The 14649-nt window shown below is 36.5% G+C and overlaps 1 protein-coding gene across 5 annotated transcripts in view; it reads left to right on the top strand.

Moving 5' to 3' along the window:
• Positions 1-13368, top strand: part of LIN9 (lin-9 DREAM MuvB core complex component) — a 39376-nt gene extending 26008 nt beyond the window's left edge. For all 5 annotated transcript variants that reach the window (XM_075496524.1, XM_075496522.1, XM_075496525.1 and 2 more), the window contains 7 exons: positions 943-1062; positions 1236-1337; positions 6226-6306; positions 9774-9899; positions 10274-10456; positions 10566-10663; positions 11975-13368. In XM_075496524.1, coding sequence (XP_075352639.1) covers positions 943-1062; positions 1236-1337; positions 6226-6306; positions 9774-9899; positions 10274-10456; positions 10566-10663; positions 11975-12080 — 816 coding nt within the window. In that variant the 3' untranslated portion in view covers positions 12081-13368. The remainder of the gene's footprint in view (positions 1-942; positions 1063-1235; positions 1338-6225; positions 6307-9773; positions 9900-10273; positions 10457-10565; positions 10664-11974) is intronic.
• Positions 13369-14649: the final 1281 nt, after the last annotated feature.

The following is a 14649-nucleotide window of genomic DNA, read 5'->3' as shown; positions in this document are numbered from 1 at the left end:
GCAATTATATGCTTTAATCAAAAAGAAGAAAATTCAAAATATTACATCCAGGTGGTATGGTCATAAAATAGAAACAAGCATAACAGATGCATGGGAAATTCCAGGGGAATGAGCTTCCACTGTTTATGGTTTTACAGAACAGGATAACCCTGTATGATAAAAACATAATGGCTCAGCCTGGAATAATTTACTAGACCTACTATTATAGGTTATTATAACAGCCTGAGTTTAACATGAAGAAATACAACAAGTAGTGTAAGATCCCAAAGAAAATTCTGCTATGGGATCATGGCAGGATTTGCAGAAAATGTTCAAGAAAACTTGGCCCTTTGTAATTTACCAAAATCTGGAAAGGCCTCTGGTAGTCGCAAGCAAGTATTATGAACTGATTGAATGTCATTTTGAAACTTCTTATGGTAATGAAGTGCCGATGTTCCTTTGGTCAAACGGTTTGGGATTATTTCCTAGCTCGTAGGCTTTTGGACCAATTTATGAGCTCCAGGAATTGCTTCTGCCAAACAGTCTGACCTAGATTCCAAGCTTTTCAGAGGACTTCACGTTCCTTTGTATCTTCTGTAGTGTTGAATGTAAGGGCCCATAATTTATCTAAGAACTAGTCTCTATCATGATCTGAGTTTGGAGCCTCTGCTGACCTCCTGTTCAGTCATGATTTTTCTGCAACTTGCCAGTAGAATTTTTGGAAATATTCTTGCAGGTTTTATTTGATGTGATGTCATAACACTTTGAAAACTCCAGCAATGGAATATGATTTTTAAAGCTCCTGCTAGCCCAAAAGCAAAATGTTAATCTTTTAACATTGTTGGGTTTGGGGCATGGATGGGCACGGCTAGTCCAGACTGCAGAAAGAAATCATGTATTCCAACAGGTGTGTAAAATTAATCAATCTGACAGCTGAAGTATATCCTTCCTTTCCTGTCTTAGAGTAACGAGCCTCATGAAACGATGCCAATTGCTGCCTTTGGACAGAAACAACGGCCTTCAAGGTTCTTTGTGACCCCTCCTCGATTGCATTATACACCTTCACTCCAGTCTCCAATTACAGTAAGTTACTTTTTTCATGTAATATTAATCATTGAAATATTTTCTGATACATATTGAAGCTGTTACCTTAAACAGTTTTTGAGAGTAATTTTCTGAGGTTATTCAGCAAGATGAAAATTTTAGCAAATCCCTCTAAAAATAAGCTATTAAATTAAATGTTCTTTCTTGTATAGGACAGTGATCCTTTATTAGGACAGTCTTCGTGGAAAAACAAAATTTCAGGCACAGACAGTGAAACACTAGGAGGCTTTCCAGTAGAATTCCTCATTCAAGTGGTAAGTGTTAACTGCAACACTTAATTTTGTGTATTGTCCTTTTGTGTTTATTCTGCCAATTCTTCTGCAGTTAAATGACATTCTGTTGATTTATGACAGATATGGTGATATCCAAATTAACTTTTGAAAATATGTTAATATAGTATTATTTTTTATTCCCTCCCCCTGCCCCTTCTTAATTTTCTCACTTGTCCATAAGCTTTGAAATATGCTGCTCTTCAGACCACAGGAGGGGCTTATGGCTCCAAAAGTGTGTCTTATTTTTCCCAGTTCTACCCCTTGGTCTAAAAAAAGATACTATTTCTACCTGCAAACTTTGTACTGTGCTAAGACTTCTTTTTTTATTTAAAATATACTTGCATTATGCAAAGAACATTTGCCCATGTACATTATCATATACTGTATAATACTGTATTTTACATTATGTCCTACCCTCTTGGAGAAGAAAAGAAGCACTCTTTTCCCTGAAAGCAAACATACATGTTATAGATAAGAAAACTATTTTTTGTCTTCATCTTTATGAAATAATTACTCAGTGATTTTTGTACACCAGTTCAGAAGAGCACAGACAAGTAATGTTAGGAAGCTGAGATTCATTGAATATCAAAACTCATCGAAGCAATGATGGAAGAATGTAACTGCTCATGTTGGCTTAGCTTAAGATCTGTGATTGAATTCTTTAACAATGAAAGCTGTTTTGAACATGCTAAAGGAGATTGGAATGATCTGTGTTTAAAATATTAAGAACTGAGAAATAATGTTGCTAAACACTTCTCAAATTTTAAAGTGTATGTGATTGGTCAAAAGAATCAAATTGTAGCTCACAAGACACTAATATTTCGGCCATTCAATATAATGAATTTTATTTGACAGCATGATCTATTCAGTTTTTTAGGGGAAACTTATTGTATGAAGCTAATTTTGAAAAAGGTGGCTTGGCATCTAGTTTAGCTAAGAAAATTTAAAATAGATGTAGTTGCTGTAAGAGTAATTATGTTAAAAATTGAAATACACAAAAGATACGGTCTTTGTTTATGCTGCTAAACTGTATCTGCAGCTATCCTCCTTGAGTCGCTGAGTATGATCAATGAAACTGGGTAACTAAGGTGTATTGAGCTTTACAACCTTTTAAGTGTGTCAAGTTGATCTGTTTATGATATTGTTTCTGGATTTTATATCTGAAAATGTGTGATTTCTCAGTCACGTTTGGTCGTATATTGTTACTTGTTATAAGGAAATCTGAGTTTTAAAAGTATAGGCCTCTTGCTTGTATTACAAATGGTGGCATTTTACAAAGATACTGCATTAATACGTATTTTTGCTTGAAGATTGTCAAAAGATTTTGAACAAAATCAAGCCACAGATTTTTGGCATTTGTTTATGTGAGCATCTTAATATATTATCCAGGTTTTTGATAAAGAATTGCGAGACTTAAAAACATTTATTGAAGGACCTTGCATTATTTTTAAGCCTAGCATTTTAAGCATCAACTTTTTTATTGGAACTTTAAGGATGGTACTGAAATTTGGTGTTGCGAAATACATGAGACTGGTGAATACTGATTATTGATTGCACTGCTTTCACCAGTCCAGAGGTATTTTTATGTTAAAGGTGATCATTAAAGATGTTCTAGCCTTTCTTATACACTGGTACAGTAAAAAAGTCAAAGCCCTCATTCTGATTTAATGGTGATTCAGGAAGTAAATTATCAGAAAATGTTTGATTCAAGGAAAACTTTCTGGAGAACTATTGCCAGGCAATTATTTATGATACCATGAATAAACATTTTCATGGGAAAACTTTATTTTGGACAAAACAGAAAAAATGCAGCACACCTTGAATAAGGTTTCAACCAACCCCCTCTTTGTGGGTTCTGAAATTAATTTGGAACAAAAGGAAGTGTAGCCAAAATCATGTGCAGACACTGACAAATAAATGTTAGGGATATTCTCTTTACGTGTAACTTGCAATTGTAAGCAAACATTGGGACTTGTAACAACTATTTTAATCATAGTTCTACACTGGTGAGTCTTCGTTTTTCTAAATCCTTATATTAATTTCTACATGTTTACATTTTGGCATCAGAGACTGCTATTCTTTCTGGGGTTTACTGTGGACAAGCATGTGTATTGGGAGAAGAATGGCTCAAATTAACATTATGATATTAAGAATAAAGTCAACAAGAAACAAGTAATAAATTAAAAAAAAAAAAGGTTTCGTGTTTACATGCAATATGTAATATATCCTTAAATATTCCATAGGTTATACTGCAGGTCAAAATTGATAGATTACATTCTTACATTCTAGTCAGTATTAAAATTTGGAGGATGCTTTTCCAAGCACTCAGCTACACCTTCCCCCCCCCCTTCTTGTTTTGTTTTGGGAAAAAAATTAGATTGGGAAGGAAACAGCTGGGTACAGAACAGGTTGTTTGCAGGGTTGCTGCATGTCCAGTAGAGGGAGTATGTCAATGCAGGACGTTCAGGAACGTGAACTGGTGTCTTTCTGGTTGCTGTGGAAAAAGAAGTTATCTTTTCAAATTAAATGCATGAGGAAAAATCTAAAAATGGATACTGGATTTTTGACAATTTTGTGCTTATGAAAATCTTGAAAATATTCCATAGTAAGTTATTGCACCCTTTACTTTGAAATGTTTGTGTTCTTATAAATACTTTTGACTAAAAGTGAAATCTAAAGTACAAATCTAAACACACTGGTTGGGTTGTTCCTTCATTTCTTTTAATGTGGAAAAAAATTGTACTAAAACCTCATTTCCAGTGTGATGAGAACTATAAACTATAACAGTAAACAGGATGAGTTATCCTGAAAATAGAGCTGTTAGGCAAGAATTTCTCAAGGAAAATAGGGCTGAACTGAGTTAAAGCATTCACTGATGATACTGACAAATGAAAATGGACGTCTATTCAATAAAATGTACCGATGAGAAAAAGTTGGTAGACATCATAGATACAGTGAAAGCTCAGAGTTTCTGGTAGAAAGAATCAGATTATCTAGATCACTGGAGTATATCTGGGAATAGGAAGAATATAAGATAAAATCCAAGCTCATGAATTGGAGAACTAGGGCCCTGCATCCTCAAATATACCTGGACATCAAAGTAGAAGTTAAGCACCAAATACCTTGCAAGTTTTGGGGACAAATAATATATTCTGCGTTAAGTTGGGGACTCACCAGCTTCATCAAGGAGGAGGACTTAGACGTGTTAGGCAGTTGCTGGATGGTGACGACAGCAGAGCTTGACGAGTAACTTTTTGGCAGCAGTGGCAGGTGGTGTTCAGTGCTTTCCTTCCTCCCAGGTGTTCTTTTGCCAACATGAGCATTTGTGTGGTGTGTTAGAAACTAGATCAGAGAGATAACCCAGCTCACAAGTAACAATTTTAAATTTTTTTTCCTTGACTTTTCTGAACTTATTGTTTGTCGTTATCGGTTCCCTGATTGGATTCTTCACATAGCTGCAAAAATGCAAGTGCTGGCTCAGCACAGGCGTTGGGGGACAGCACAAGGACAGAAATGAGCAGCTAGAATTGGAAGAGTGATAACCTATGCAGTATTGCCTCTGTGCATCTGACCATGGCTTCCCATCCATTCATAAGATGCATCTGGGAAAGTATTTGTAGTAGAAAGAGGTACTGATGCCATTTTACAGGTCTGTCATTTGGAATACTGGTACAGGCTTCCTGTTGCTCACATTCAGGAAAGATGACAGTGAATGGACAAAAGACACAGAAAGGGCCACAAAAGTTTAGGAGATCAAGAGCCTTTTATGGGAGAGGAGACTGGAAAGGCTTGGGTTGTGATTAGTCTCGTGGAAGAACAGTGGAGAAGAAATGCTTTACTGTCTGTGAATAAACAGGGATACATACAAGGAGGGAGAGCCTATATTTAGCTGAAAAACAGCTTTGCCAGAGCAAATTGCTGTGAAGTGAACAAGAATGCATTTAACATGGAAATTCCGAGAAGATTCTTAATTAGCTGAAAGAGGTCCTGGAACAATTTTCCATTAGGATTTGTGAGTGCAAGAAACCTGGCTGCTTTAAGACTAACTTGAAAATCAACAAAGGAGATTATATTTAAGCAGATGTATGCTGAACTAGGAGTTTCTATTTCTCCCAGTCCCATGTTCCACTACTATGATGCAGTTAACCCCTTTGCAATTTATCAAACCTGAAATCTTGGCTCTGTTTACATCAGTAATAAAACTGTTGCTGGTTGTAGCAGAGCTAGGATTTCTCTCGGAGCCCTAGAGAGTATGAATAGTTTTAGGAGGGATGTGTGTGTTGAGAGCACTCCCAGTGGTTTCCACTTCAGCCTGCTAGGTCCCAAGGGCAGCAGAAACAGGGTATTCCCATTATGAAAGAGGGAAATGGAAAGCCCAGAGTTGTTCTGTATAAAATAGATCCAATCTCTATACCAGGCTTTACTGCAGGAGTATGCACAAAGGGCTAGTGCTCGGACAAGGGCACAGCTGAGAACAGGCTGAGAACTGTGTGAAAAAAGGTATGGTAAGGTGAGTGATATTAATTGTAGTACATGATGATAACACCCTTCACTTTCCTTCAGGTTGCAAAAAAAGAAGATTCTTGATTCTTCAGCCTCTAGCTGGCCATAAACTATATTAGTCTTCCTATAGGGAATTTTGGCTCATAGATTTTTAGCCTCTCCATCTAGGGCACTTGAAAATGCTTTAAAAATCTCTGGAAAATCCATCATTTAATTAATTTTTATTTCTGTATCTTAACTTGACAAACAACTGAGAAATGTATTTTAAAATGATGAAACAAACACACATTTTATTATCTTTAATTTCTGTGGCATTTCAAAACTGCTTAAGGACCTATTCATTCTAAAAATAGTTTCTTTGTTTTAGACCAGGTTATCGAAAATCCTTATGATCAAGAAGGAACACATCAAACAATTGAGAGAGATGAATACAGAAGCAGAAAAGCTGGTGAGAATGTTCTCTTTTCAGTTCTTAAAACAGGATATGCTTTAACAGCTAATGCAAAAAGATACAATTAAAACTACAGCCTAGATAAAATCTATATTTTATCACTTTCTATAATGTGAAATTTTTTCTTTTTTTTTTTTTTTAAGATGAGTCAGAGAGGTCAGTTGTTTCAAATATGGTTCTCCTTTGAAAGCATTATGCTTTGGAAACTGATTAATGTTAACATCGGAATAGCATATGTCAGTTGACACGTAAAGTAAGGAAATACTATGTCCTTTGAGAATCTTGGGTAGAAGTTTATAAGGGAAGACATTCATCATAATTTTATTTTGCGGATGGTAGGTACTTATTTATTTAGCTTTCTAGCTAAAACAATAACTCAGTTCAGAGATTTTCTATATAAAGCTCTAAGTGCCCTTGACCGCCATTTAAAATTACAATACCAGAGCAGCTACAGCATAATTAGCAGCAGCAGAATAGTTCTTCTTGCTAGGCTTTATCTAATCAGCAGTCAGTAAATCAAAATGATAAGAATGCCTCTTCTACCACCCATGGCTATCAATCAACTTGAAAGTGGAAAGCTATCAGTCTCCACCTTCTGCTAGCATCCATTCAGACAGTTGTCTCTACAATGTACAGACAGAAGGCTAAAGGTTTGTGGAGAGGAAGAGGAGTCCTTTTTATTTCTTGAAACCAAAAATGCTGATTTTTTTTTTCATGTAAAATATTTGAATGTTGAAGGATTTGATTTATTGTGGTAAGATTTCCCTCTTTGTCCCTTCAGTGATCATGTGCACATATATGTCCTGTTACTCTGCTTCCTACTGCCCCATCCCTATGTCTCTGTAATTTTCTTCTTTTGTGTTGTGATGCTGCTCTTTAAAACCTTGTTATCATTTCAGTTACTACATTATTTTTTCCTGTGCATCAAATGCTTTGTCTTTTAATTTTGCGTATTAGTAATGAAAATAGATGCAAAAAGAAGCAAGATTAAAACATACCATTGCAATCTGTAACTCTGATACTGAAAAATTACCAACTCTTCTTAAAACAGACTAAAAAAACTTTTTGTTTTTACTGAGATATTAGTACTTTTGCATAGATAAGGAAATCCATAGGAATGACAGTAGCCTTCCTCTGACAAGAATCCAGATATTAACGTGTCACTCAGCTACTAAGTCATAAATTAACTGTATTGTGGAATAAGAATATGAAGGAAAATAACAAAATTGAGAGAGCAAAGAAGCAACAGGGAAGCAGGAGATCCAGAAATAAATGTTAAGTTTGATACATTTTAGCTCAGTTGTAGCCTAGATAAGGACTTTGAGATACTTTCAAGATTCTTCCCTTGCGCTGTTGCCTTTGTAAACCAGCGATCATAGAGCAACCTCCGTTACTGTTCAAGGCTGTCCTGATAAAAATAGAGGACGTGATACCTTTCTATTGGGCCATATTCTTAGCCTGTCTTCTAATCCTCTTTGTCCCTTGGCAATTCCATCTACATTTGTGCTGCTGAGTATATGTTGTTTCTCCTTTAAAATGTATTTTCTTTGAACAAGAATCTTTTTCCGGCACCAATCCACTTGAACATCAATAACGTTCCTGGACATGAATAAAATAGAATCCTTTGAGTTCATTCAGGTATAGTTTAATTGTCAGACTTTGATAATAATTCATACAATTGTGATTTGCTAATTGTTAGACTAACACCACTGATTGGTTTCAAGCAATCCTTTTATGAAGACTTCTTTTTTAATGACTGATCCAATATAGAAATAAACGGAACTGACCAAAATCAGAACTGGTATTGAATGTAGTCCATTATTATCTGGCAACGATAATAAATTCACATGAGGCAGGGGATGCCTTCATAGGAGCTATTAATACATACAACTGCACATTTTCTATTTCATTTTTCTGAAAGGACAGCTTATTAATAGTGAAGCATCTTGACATCACTCTACTAGTCTTGGTTGCAGGCTATAAACAAATCACCATGTAAATAAAAGAGTAAACACTTTTCTGATAGCCATTTGGATAAACAAATCTAAGTAAAAAGGATGGCTAGTTCATTTTGTCACTTGACCTGCGTTAAAGACACAAGGTAAAGGTGATGCTGGTCGTTCCAGAGAGGCATGTAGATGCTTAGTGACAGAGTTGTTATCTACTTCCATCTACTGAAAGCCATCCATCTTTTGTCTGCTAGTTCCAGATGTTTGTCAGTGTTCCAGATCTTGGATTGCTCCCCAGTCAGAAACAGTGCTGGTACTGAGAAATATTTCTTTCATCGTCACTAGCATAGAACAAATGCCCTTAGCCTTTCCCCTCTGATGGGGAATTCACAACTGTCTGCAGCTTTCACAGCTAACCTGGATTAGTCTGCTCTAGAGGAGCTGGTCACTGAAGAAGGGCTGAAAGTTACAATTTTTTCCTTACATTCCAGAGCTGCAGGAAGTATGTCAAATTTATGCTGGTTTCCAATTTGCTCTTAGGTGAATTCTGAAGTTACGGTGTTAGTTTAAAGCCCTATTAATTTGGTATTCAGACTTGTAAATCCCTGGAGATCATTTCGGTGATTAAGTTTAATGGGGAACTTTGAACTGAACTGATAACTGAAACCTTGACTTTGAGTTTTTGACCTGGATCCTTCTGATGAAGGCTCTTGACTTTGCAATTTGCTTTATCTCGTGGTGTAAAATCTACAGCTGCAGGTTTGATTGTATGAGGTACCTGTATCTCAGACTTGTGGCTGAGAAGCAGTGGAAATACATCGAGCTTATATTGCAACAGGCCATTTGTGGAAGAAATTTTATAATATATTGCATATTTTGTTTCAATTTCATAAATATCACCCAAACATTGTCAAGACACATTCTGAAAACAGTGTAAGAAAAAAAGTACTGTATTCTGGTATTTATTTTTTGTGGAAAATTGTGCTTACCCAAAATACTTGTGTTACCAAAGATAAGCTCTAGTAACTTTCTTTTTTGGCAGAACTGTTAGCTGTAACAGAAGGTATGTAGCACTGAGTCATCCTCAAGTGACCACTAGCTTACTAGACAATTGTGCCTCCTGTCCTGCAGCAGAGGTGGTCGTGGCCATATTGTCCTATACTGTTCTCCTACTGACAGGATCGTTTTCTGTTCATACAGTAGAGAGAAGCCGTACCCAACTACTGGAGAAATAAGTGGGTCAGACCACAGTCGTCTTCTGTAGCATTTATCACCACAGATTATCATAGCACTTTATGAAGAGAATGAAAGCATGGTAGTTACTACACAGTTGTCACTTGGAGTTTTAAATAGTGATACTACATTTTAATATTTTGTATGTTAACCTTTTTCTATTAAACGCTGGGATTTCAAATATCTCTGTATTACTTTCAAGTGAAAATTCCTCATGATGAGTTCAAAAGATATAAATGTCCAGTATTGCATTAACTTTAATATGCTTTGTCTTTTCCACAGAAATCCTATTCTATGCCAATAGGCATTGAGTTTCAGAGGAGATACGCAACTATTGTTCTAGATCTAGAACAACTAAACAAAGACTTAAATAAAGTTTTGCATAAAGTTCAACAGTATTGTTATGAGGTAAGATTTTGCTGGAATCTGTATGTACTTGTTGGTTTTGCTTAACCTAAGTACAAAAAAACCCTCAGAATTTCCTGGGAATAGGGCGTAGGTGGGGGTCCCTTTGAAACGAAACTGGTAGTAGCTGTATTGGATTCCTTCTCTCTCTCTGTCTCTGCCTTTTTCTGTCTGTCTCTGTTTGTTTTACCAGAATGCAGACACTTTTGCTGATGGCAGTGGCCAGTTTTAAAATAGACATACATGTACATAAATGAAGAAAAAACATTGTATACTATATACCTGTGAACTCTCTTTGAAATCATTTGTCATTTCACACATACACCAAATGCAAAGGAGATTTTTATTCTTAATTTCTCTTCATTACACCTATGCAGCTTGCTCCTGACCAAGGCCTCCAGCCTGCCGACCAACCGACAGATCTGAGGCGTAGGTGTGAAGAGGAGGCTCAGGAGATTGTCAGGCAAGCAAATTCCTCGACAACAGGACAGCTTTGTGTTGAGAGTGAAAATTTAACTGATCTTATCGCTAGACTCACAGCAATATTACTGCAAATCAAGGTAAAATGTTTGCAAAAAATAGTTTCTCCCATAAAATACATAGTATTAAAGCTCTATCAGTTTCTTTGTGCCTAAGTGTGAGAACGTTTTTTGTTTTCTTCTCCTACAGTGTCTAGCAGAAGGAGGTGATCTGAATTCCTTTGAATTTAAATCACTAACAGATTCATTAAATGACATTAAGAATTCAATAGACTCTTCAAATATCAGGTATTACTTTTTGAATATTTAATTCTTACACATTTTGTGCCAGCAAGCAATTTTTACTGTATTTTAGAGGTGAACATTGATTATAATTAATAAGAGTTTTAATCTGGTAACTTTTACTTATAGGAATGGTCCCATTTAAAAGGGGGCTTCTTAAAGGGAGTGTGAAGTTAGCAGTTTTCTGTTTGAACCTATCAGTGAAGTAACCCGATTTAAAAAACAAACAAACAAAAACAAGAAAGAAAAAAAAGTGCTAAATTGATGCAGCAACTACTAGACTTTCTTGCTCTTCAGTCATTTATGACAATTAATAAGTTATTTTAGAACATTTTCAGACTTTGAAATCCCACTAGTAAATATTAGTTCTTTAAACCACAGACCAGTACAATTTTGGTGCTCTTTTTGCATAGTTACTCAACCTCTTGTCTGTAAATATCTAAAGCTGGCATATGAGACAATTATAGCTTCTGACCAGCTTCCATTAGCAATATTTTAAACCAAGAAACAGAAGAACAGCCGTATTGTGCCAGATCAAAGGCCCATCTAGTCTAGATGGGCCATTTTTCAACAGTTGTCACAAGCAGGTGCCTGAGGAAGCGTTATAAAAATAGCAAGAACGTGGTGATACTTGTGTGAAGTATGCTGCAGCCTCCAGCAATTTGTGACCAGGATTTTTTTTATAATTACAATGCTGCTAAATTACATAATTTAGAAAATATACCTAAATGCTAAGTATTTCCTTATACCCTCCATACTCATATTGCTCCATAATAATGGGAAGCTGCGCACGTGAATTTTCCCCCCCCACCCCCAGATAGTAGGATGGCCTTTTGATTTAAAAATAATTATTGAGAAATGCTGTTTTATAGCATTTTTCATTAGTAAAAGCAAAAATAAACCCCAAACGTTAGTGAAACTTCTCTATAATCAACACTGCAAATTGCACGATGGAACGGATTCAACTGAAGGTTGATGTCCACTGCGAAGAAGGTGATGATGTTTCCGTTTCACTGTACTTATTTTGGGCATTTTAGCCATCTCTTCATAATATTTTTGTTTCATGAACTCTGGTCATGTTAAAGTCTTCTTTAAAATACCCAAGTCAGTAACTCTTGATTTCATGCAGCTGTTTGTGCAAATGCTATTTTCACATATGTCTCTATCAAGTTGCATTAGTATGTACTACTCTCTGATTCATCTGAATTTTTGTATTGGCTATGTTCATACCTTGACTTTCACTGTAGAAATATTCAGACACAGCTCTTAAATATGGGGTTTAACGCTTTTTTTTTTCTTCTTCTTTTCTTCCTGTAGTTGTTTTCAGAATAATGTTGAGATCCACGTTGCACATATTCAGAGTGGTCTGAGCCAGATGGGAAATTTACACGCTTTTGCAGCTAATAACACCAACAGAGACTGAAACTTTTCTTTCAAGTGTACAGCAAGTAGTTCTGGAAAATCCTCTTCCTTTATATAGGCTTCACCAAATATCCTAACTGCCAGAAGATAAGGGAAAAGAAAACCTCTCAGAAAGGACCCTTTTACATATATTATATCTGCTTCTTAAGAAAACCAGCATTACTGGCCAGCATTACATTAGATTTCTCCATTTGTTATTCACATACAGTAGTTTTGCTAACTGGTAATCTCTTAGTAATTGCATTTATTATAATAAACTTGAAAACATACTTTCCTATAATTTGAACTTAGTTTTTAAAAGTTCAGGTGAATTCTGCACACCTCTTGCTGTTGGCTCTCCTGGTATGTTAGAAGTGATGAAGAGGAAATGGCGCAAATTAGTAGCCACATGGCAGGCCTTTCTTATGTAAAGCTACGCCTCTGTGTAGTATGGAGAGTTGCCATTCCAGCCTTCAGGTAGCGAGGGCCGTGCCAGCTCCGGCTGGCTTTTCCCGATCTAAAGAGGCAGCAGCAGGATAGGGACAGCAAACAGGAGCTGTAAACTGGAGGATGCTGGGCAGGTCTATCGATTAGTCAATGTCTTGTTGGAACTGTTAATTTATCATAACTTATAGAAGGAGTCTAATGAAGGAATGTTAAAATGTAACTGGTAACTTTCCAGAAAGAGATTGGTTCTGGCTTTTTCCCTTCACACGGGGCAAAAGGAGTGCTTTGGTTGGTATTTTATCTAAATGACTGGTTAAACATATTGTTTTTCCAAATTTTTGTTTGTTTTGCACAGCTTTTAAATTAGATTACTGGTTATCCAACAATACCCAACATATATAAATATGAAGATTTTTATAATTAAAGATAACCAGTGAGGTAAACTGCAAAAACAGAAAGTGACAACCTGCCTATGAGTACCTTTTGGAATGTTAATCTTGTAAAAAGTGTGTATTGGTTTGTTTAAATAGTCTTGTAAAGCTTCTGTGTAATGAATTGTTTCCAGATACGAATTTTCAGAGATAGCTGTAGAGATGTTTTTGATTCTTTTAGATGCCTCATTAAATGAGGTCTTTTATATGTTAATGTATAAAGAATATGTAAACAGGATTATTTTCAATTTTAAAATTTTGTATAGTTTAAAGATGCTTCTGTATTCTGTGTTGGTATTGTGCCACTGCAAAACTTTAGTGCAGAGTTTATATTTAGCTAAACTTGTTCTGTTAATTAAGAGAAATGCATAAATCTTTTATTCTCAATGAAATTTGTAACTCTGAATAAATTGACCTATGAGAGTTGATATATTTCACAAAAATGCAAACTTTTTTGCAGATGGTCTCAGGTTATTTTTTTAAGAAAAGTTAATTTAATTGCTGAAAATGAAATGTTATGAGGACAAGGTGAGTAGCTGTTCTAAAAGGTATTTAGAAACTTTACAAGGGATATTACAAAATTATGCTAAACACTAATTTTGCCAAGTGACCCATGGAAATTTACCTCTCATAACGCAATAGAACATTGTAGTGGTCCCTGCAATTACTTCTGTAATTACGTTACCCATTATTTTGTGGTGTTACTGTCCGTTTGCTAAAGAAGAAAGGTCCTCTCCCACCACCCTTTTCATTTAAACAGAGAAAGGTGCCAAAGCCTAACTTAAGGCACGTAGGTTTAGTCTGACAGTAACTAGCACGACCTACAGCTAACTCGGGAAACAGGAACCGTCCCCTGGCTGTTTACTTACCCTGTCCTTGTCACCCGCTGCTCATAAAACCCGCTGGCGTGCCGGTTCAGGGAGCTGTGCTGCTGAAGAAGTTCACCTTTCCTGTCCAGTTTTCTGCCTGCGTAGTGCGCTGAACTCGCTCGCTGCCAGGGGCGATGGGCGCCGGTGCTGGCACAAGGAAACAGCGAGGACTGCCTTTTCCAGCAGCAGCTCGCTGGCTTACTGTACGAACCCCTGTAATCCCTTACTGCTCTGTCAGGGCTCTGCTTGCGTACTTGTAAGTTAAGCATGTGCATGAATGTTTTTGTGGGATAGGACTTCCCCGTACGAAACACCGGGCAGTCACGGAGGCTAACTTTGCCCTGTTGATAGCAAGCACCCCACACCGAGGGAGAGAGAAGTTGTAGACACTGTTAGATACCGCTACCAAGAATGGTATTCAGCAAAGAGGCTTTGGGAACCTGCTTTTCCTGACTAACTCATTTCTTACTCGATGCAGAATATCGTGAGAACCACCACACTCCATCTTAACTCTGATTCCCTAGGTATGATGGTTTTTACATGTGGATTCTTAAACGTGCTCTTTCCAACGTGTTTTGTGTTGAAGTGAGTTTTTTAATCGTTGCAGGGTAATGAAACATAATAGGAAGACACATATTTGTGATAAAAGTATCCGCGTCCTTTCAGGTGTCATTTGGCCAAAACAGGTAGGCAATGTGAATATACACGCTGCTTCTCGTTAAGAGGCTGCGTTTCCCCTCGATTGGGTCAGAGTTAATATTGTTGAGTTTTGGGGAAATACAGTAACAAATATGACTGTTTGTGCTGAATGTGGCCCAAGGGTAGTAGGAGTCTCAAAAACTCA

The sequence above is a fragment of the Mycteria americana genome, chromosome 3 (genome assembly GCF_035582795.1).
Source record: "Mycteria americana isolate JAX WOST 10 ecotype Jacksonville Zoo and Gardens chromosome 3, USCA_MyAme_1.0, whole genome shotgun sequence".
In the NCBI taxonomy this organism is placed as follows: Eukaryota; Metazoa; Chordata; class Aves; order Ciconiiformes; family Ciconiidae; genus Mycteria; species Mycteria americana.
This window is presented reverse-complemented; position numbering and strand designations above follow the sequence as displayed.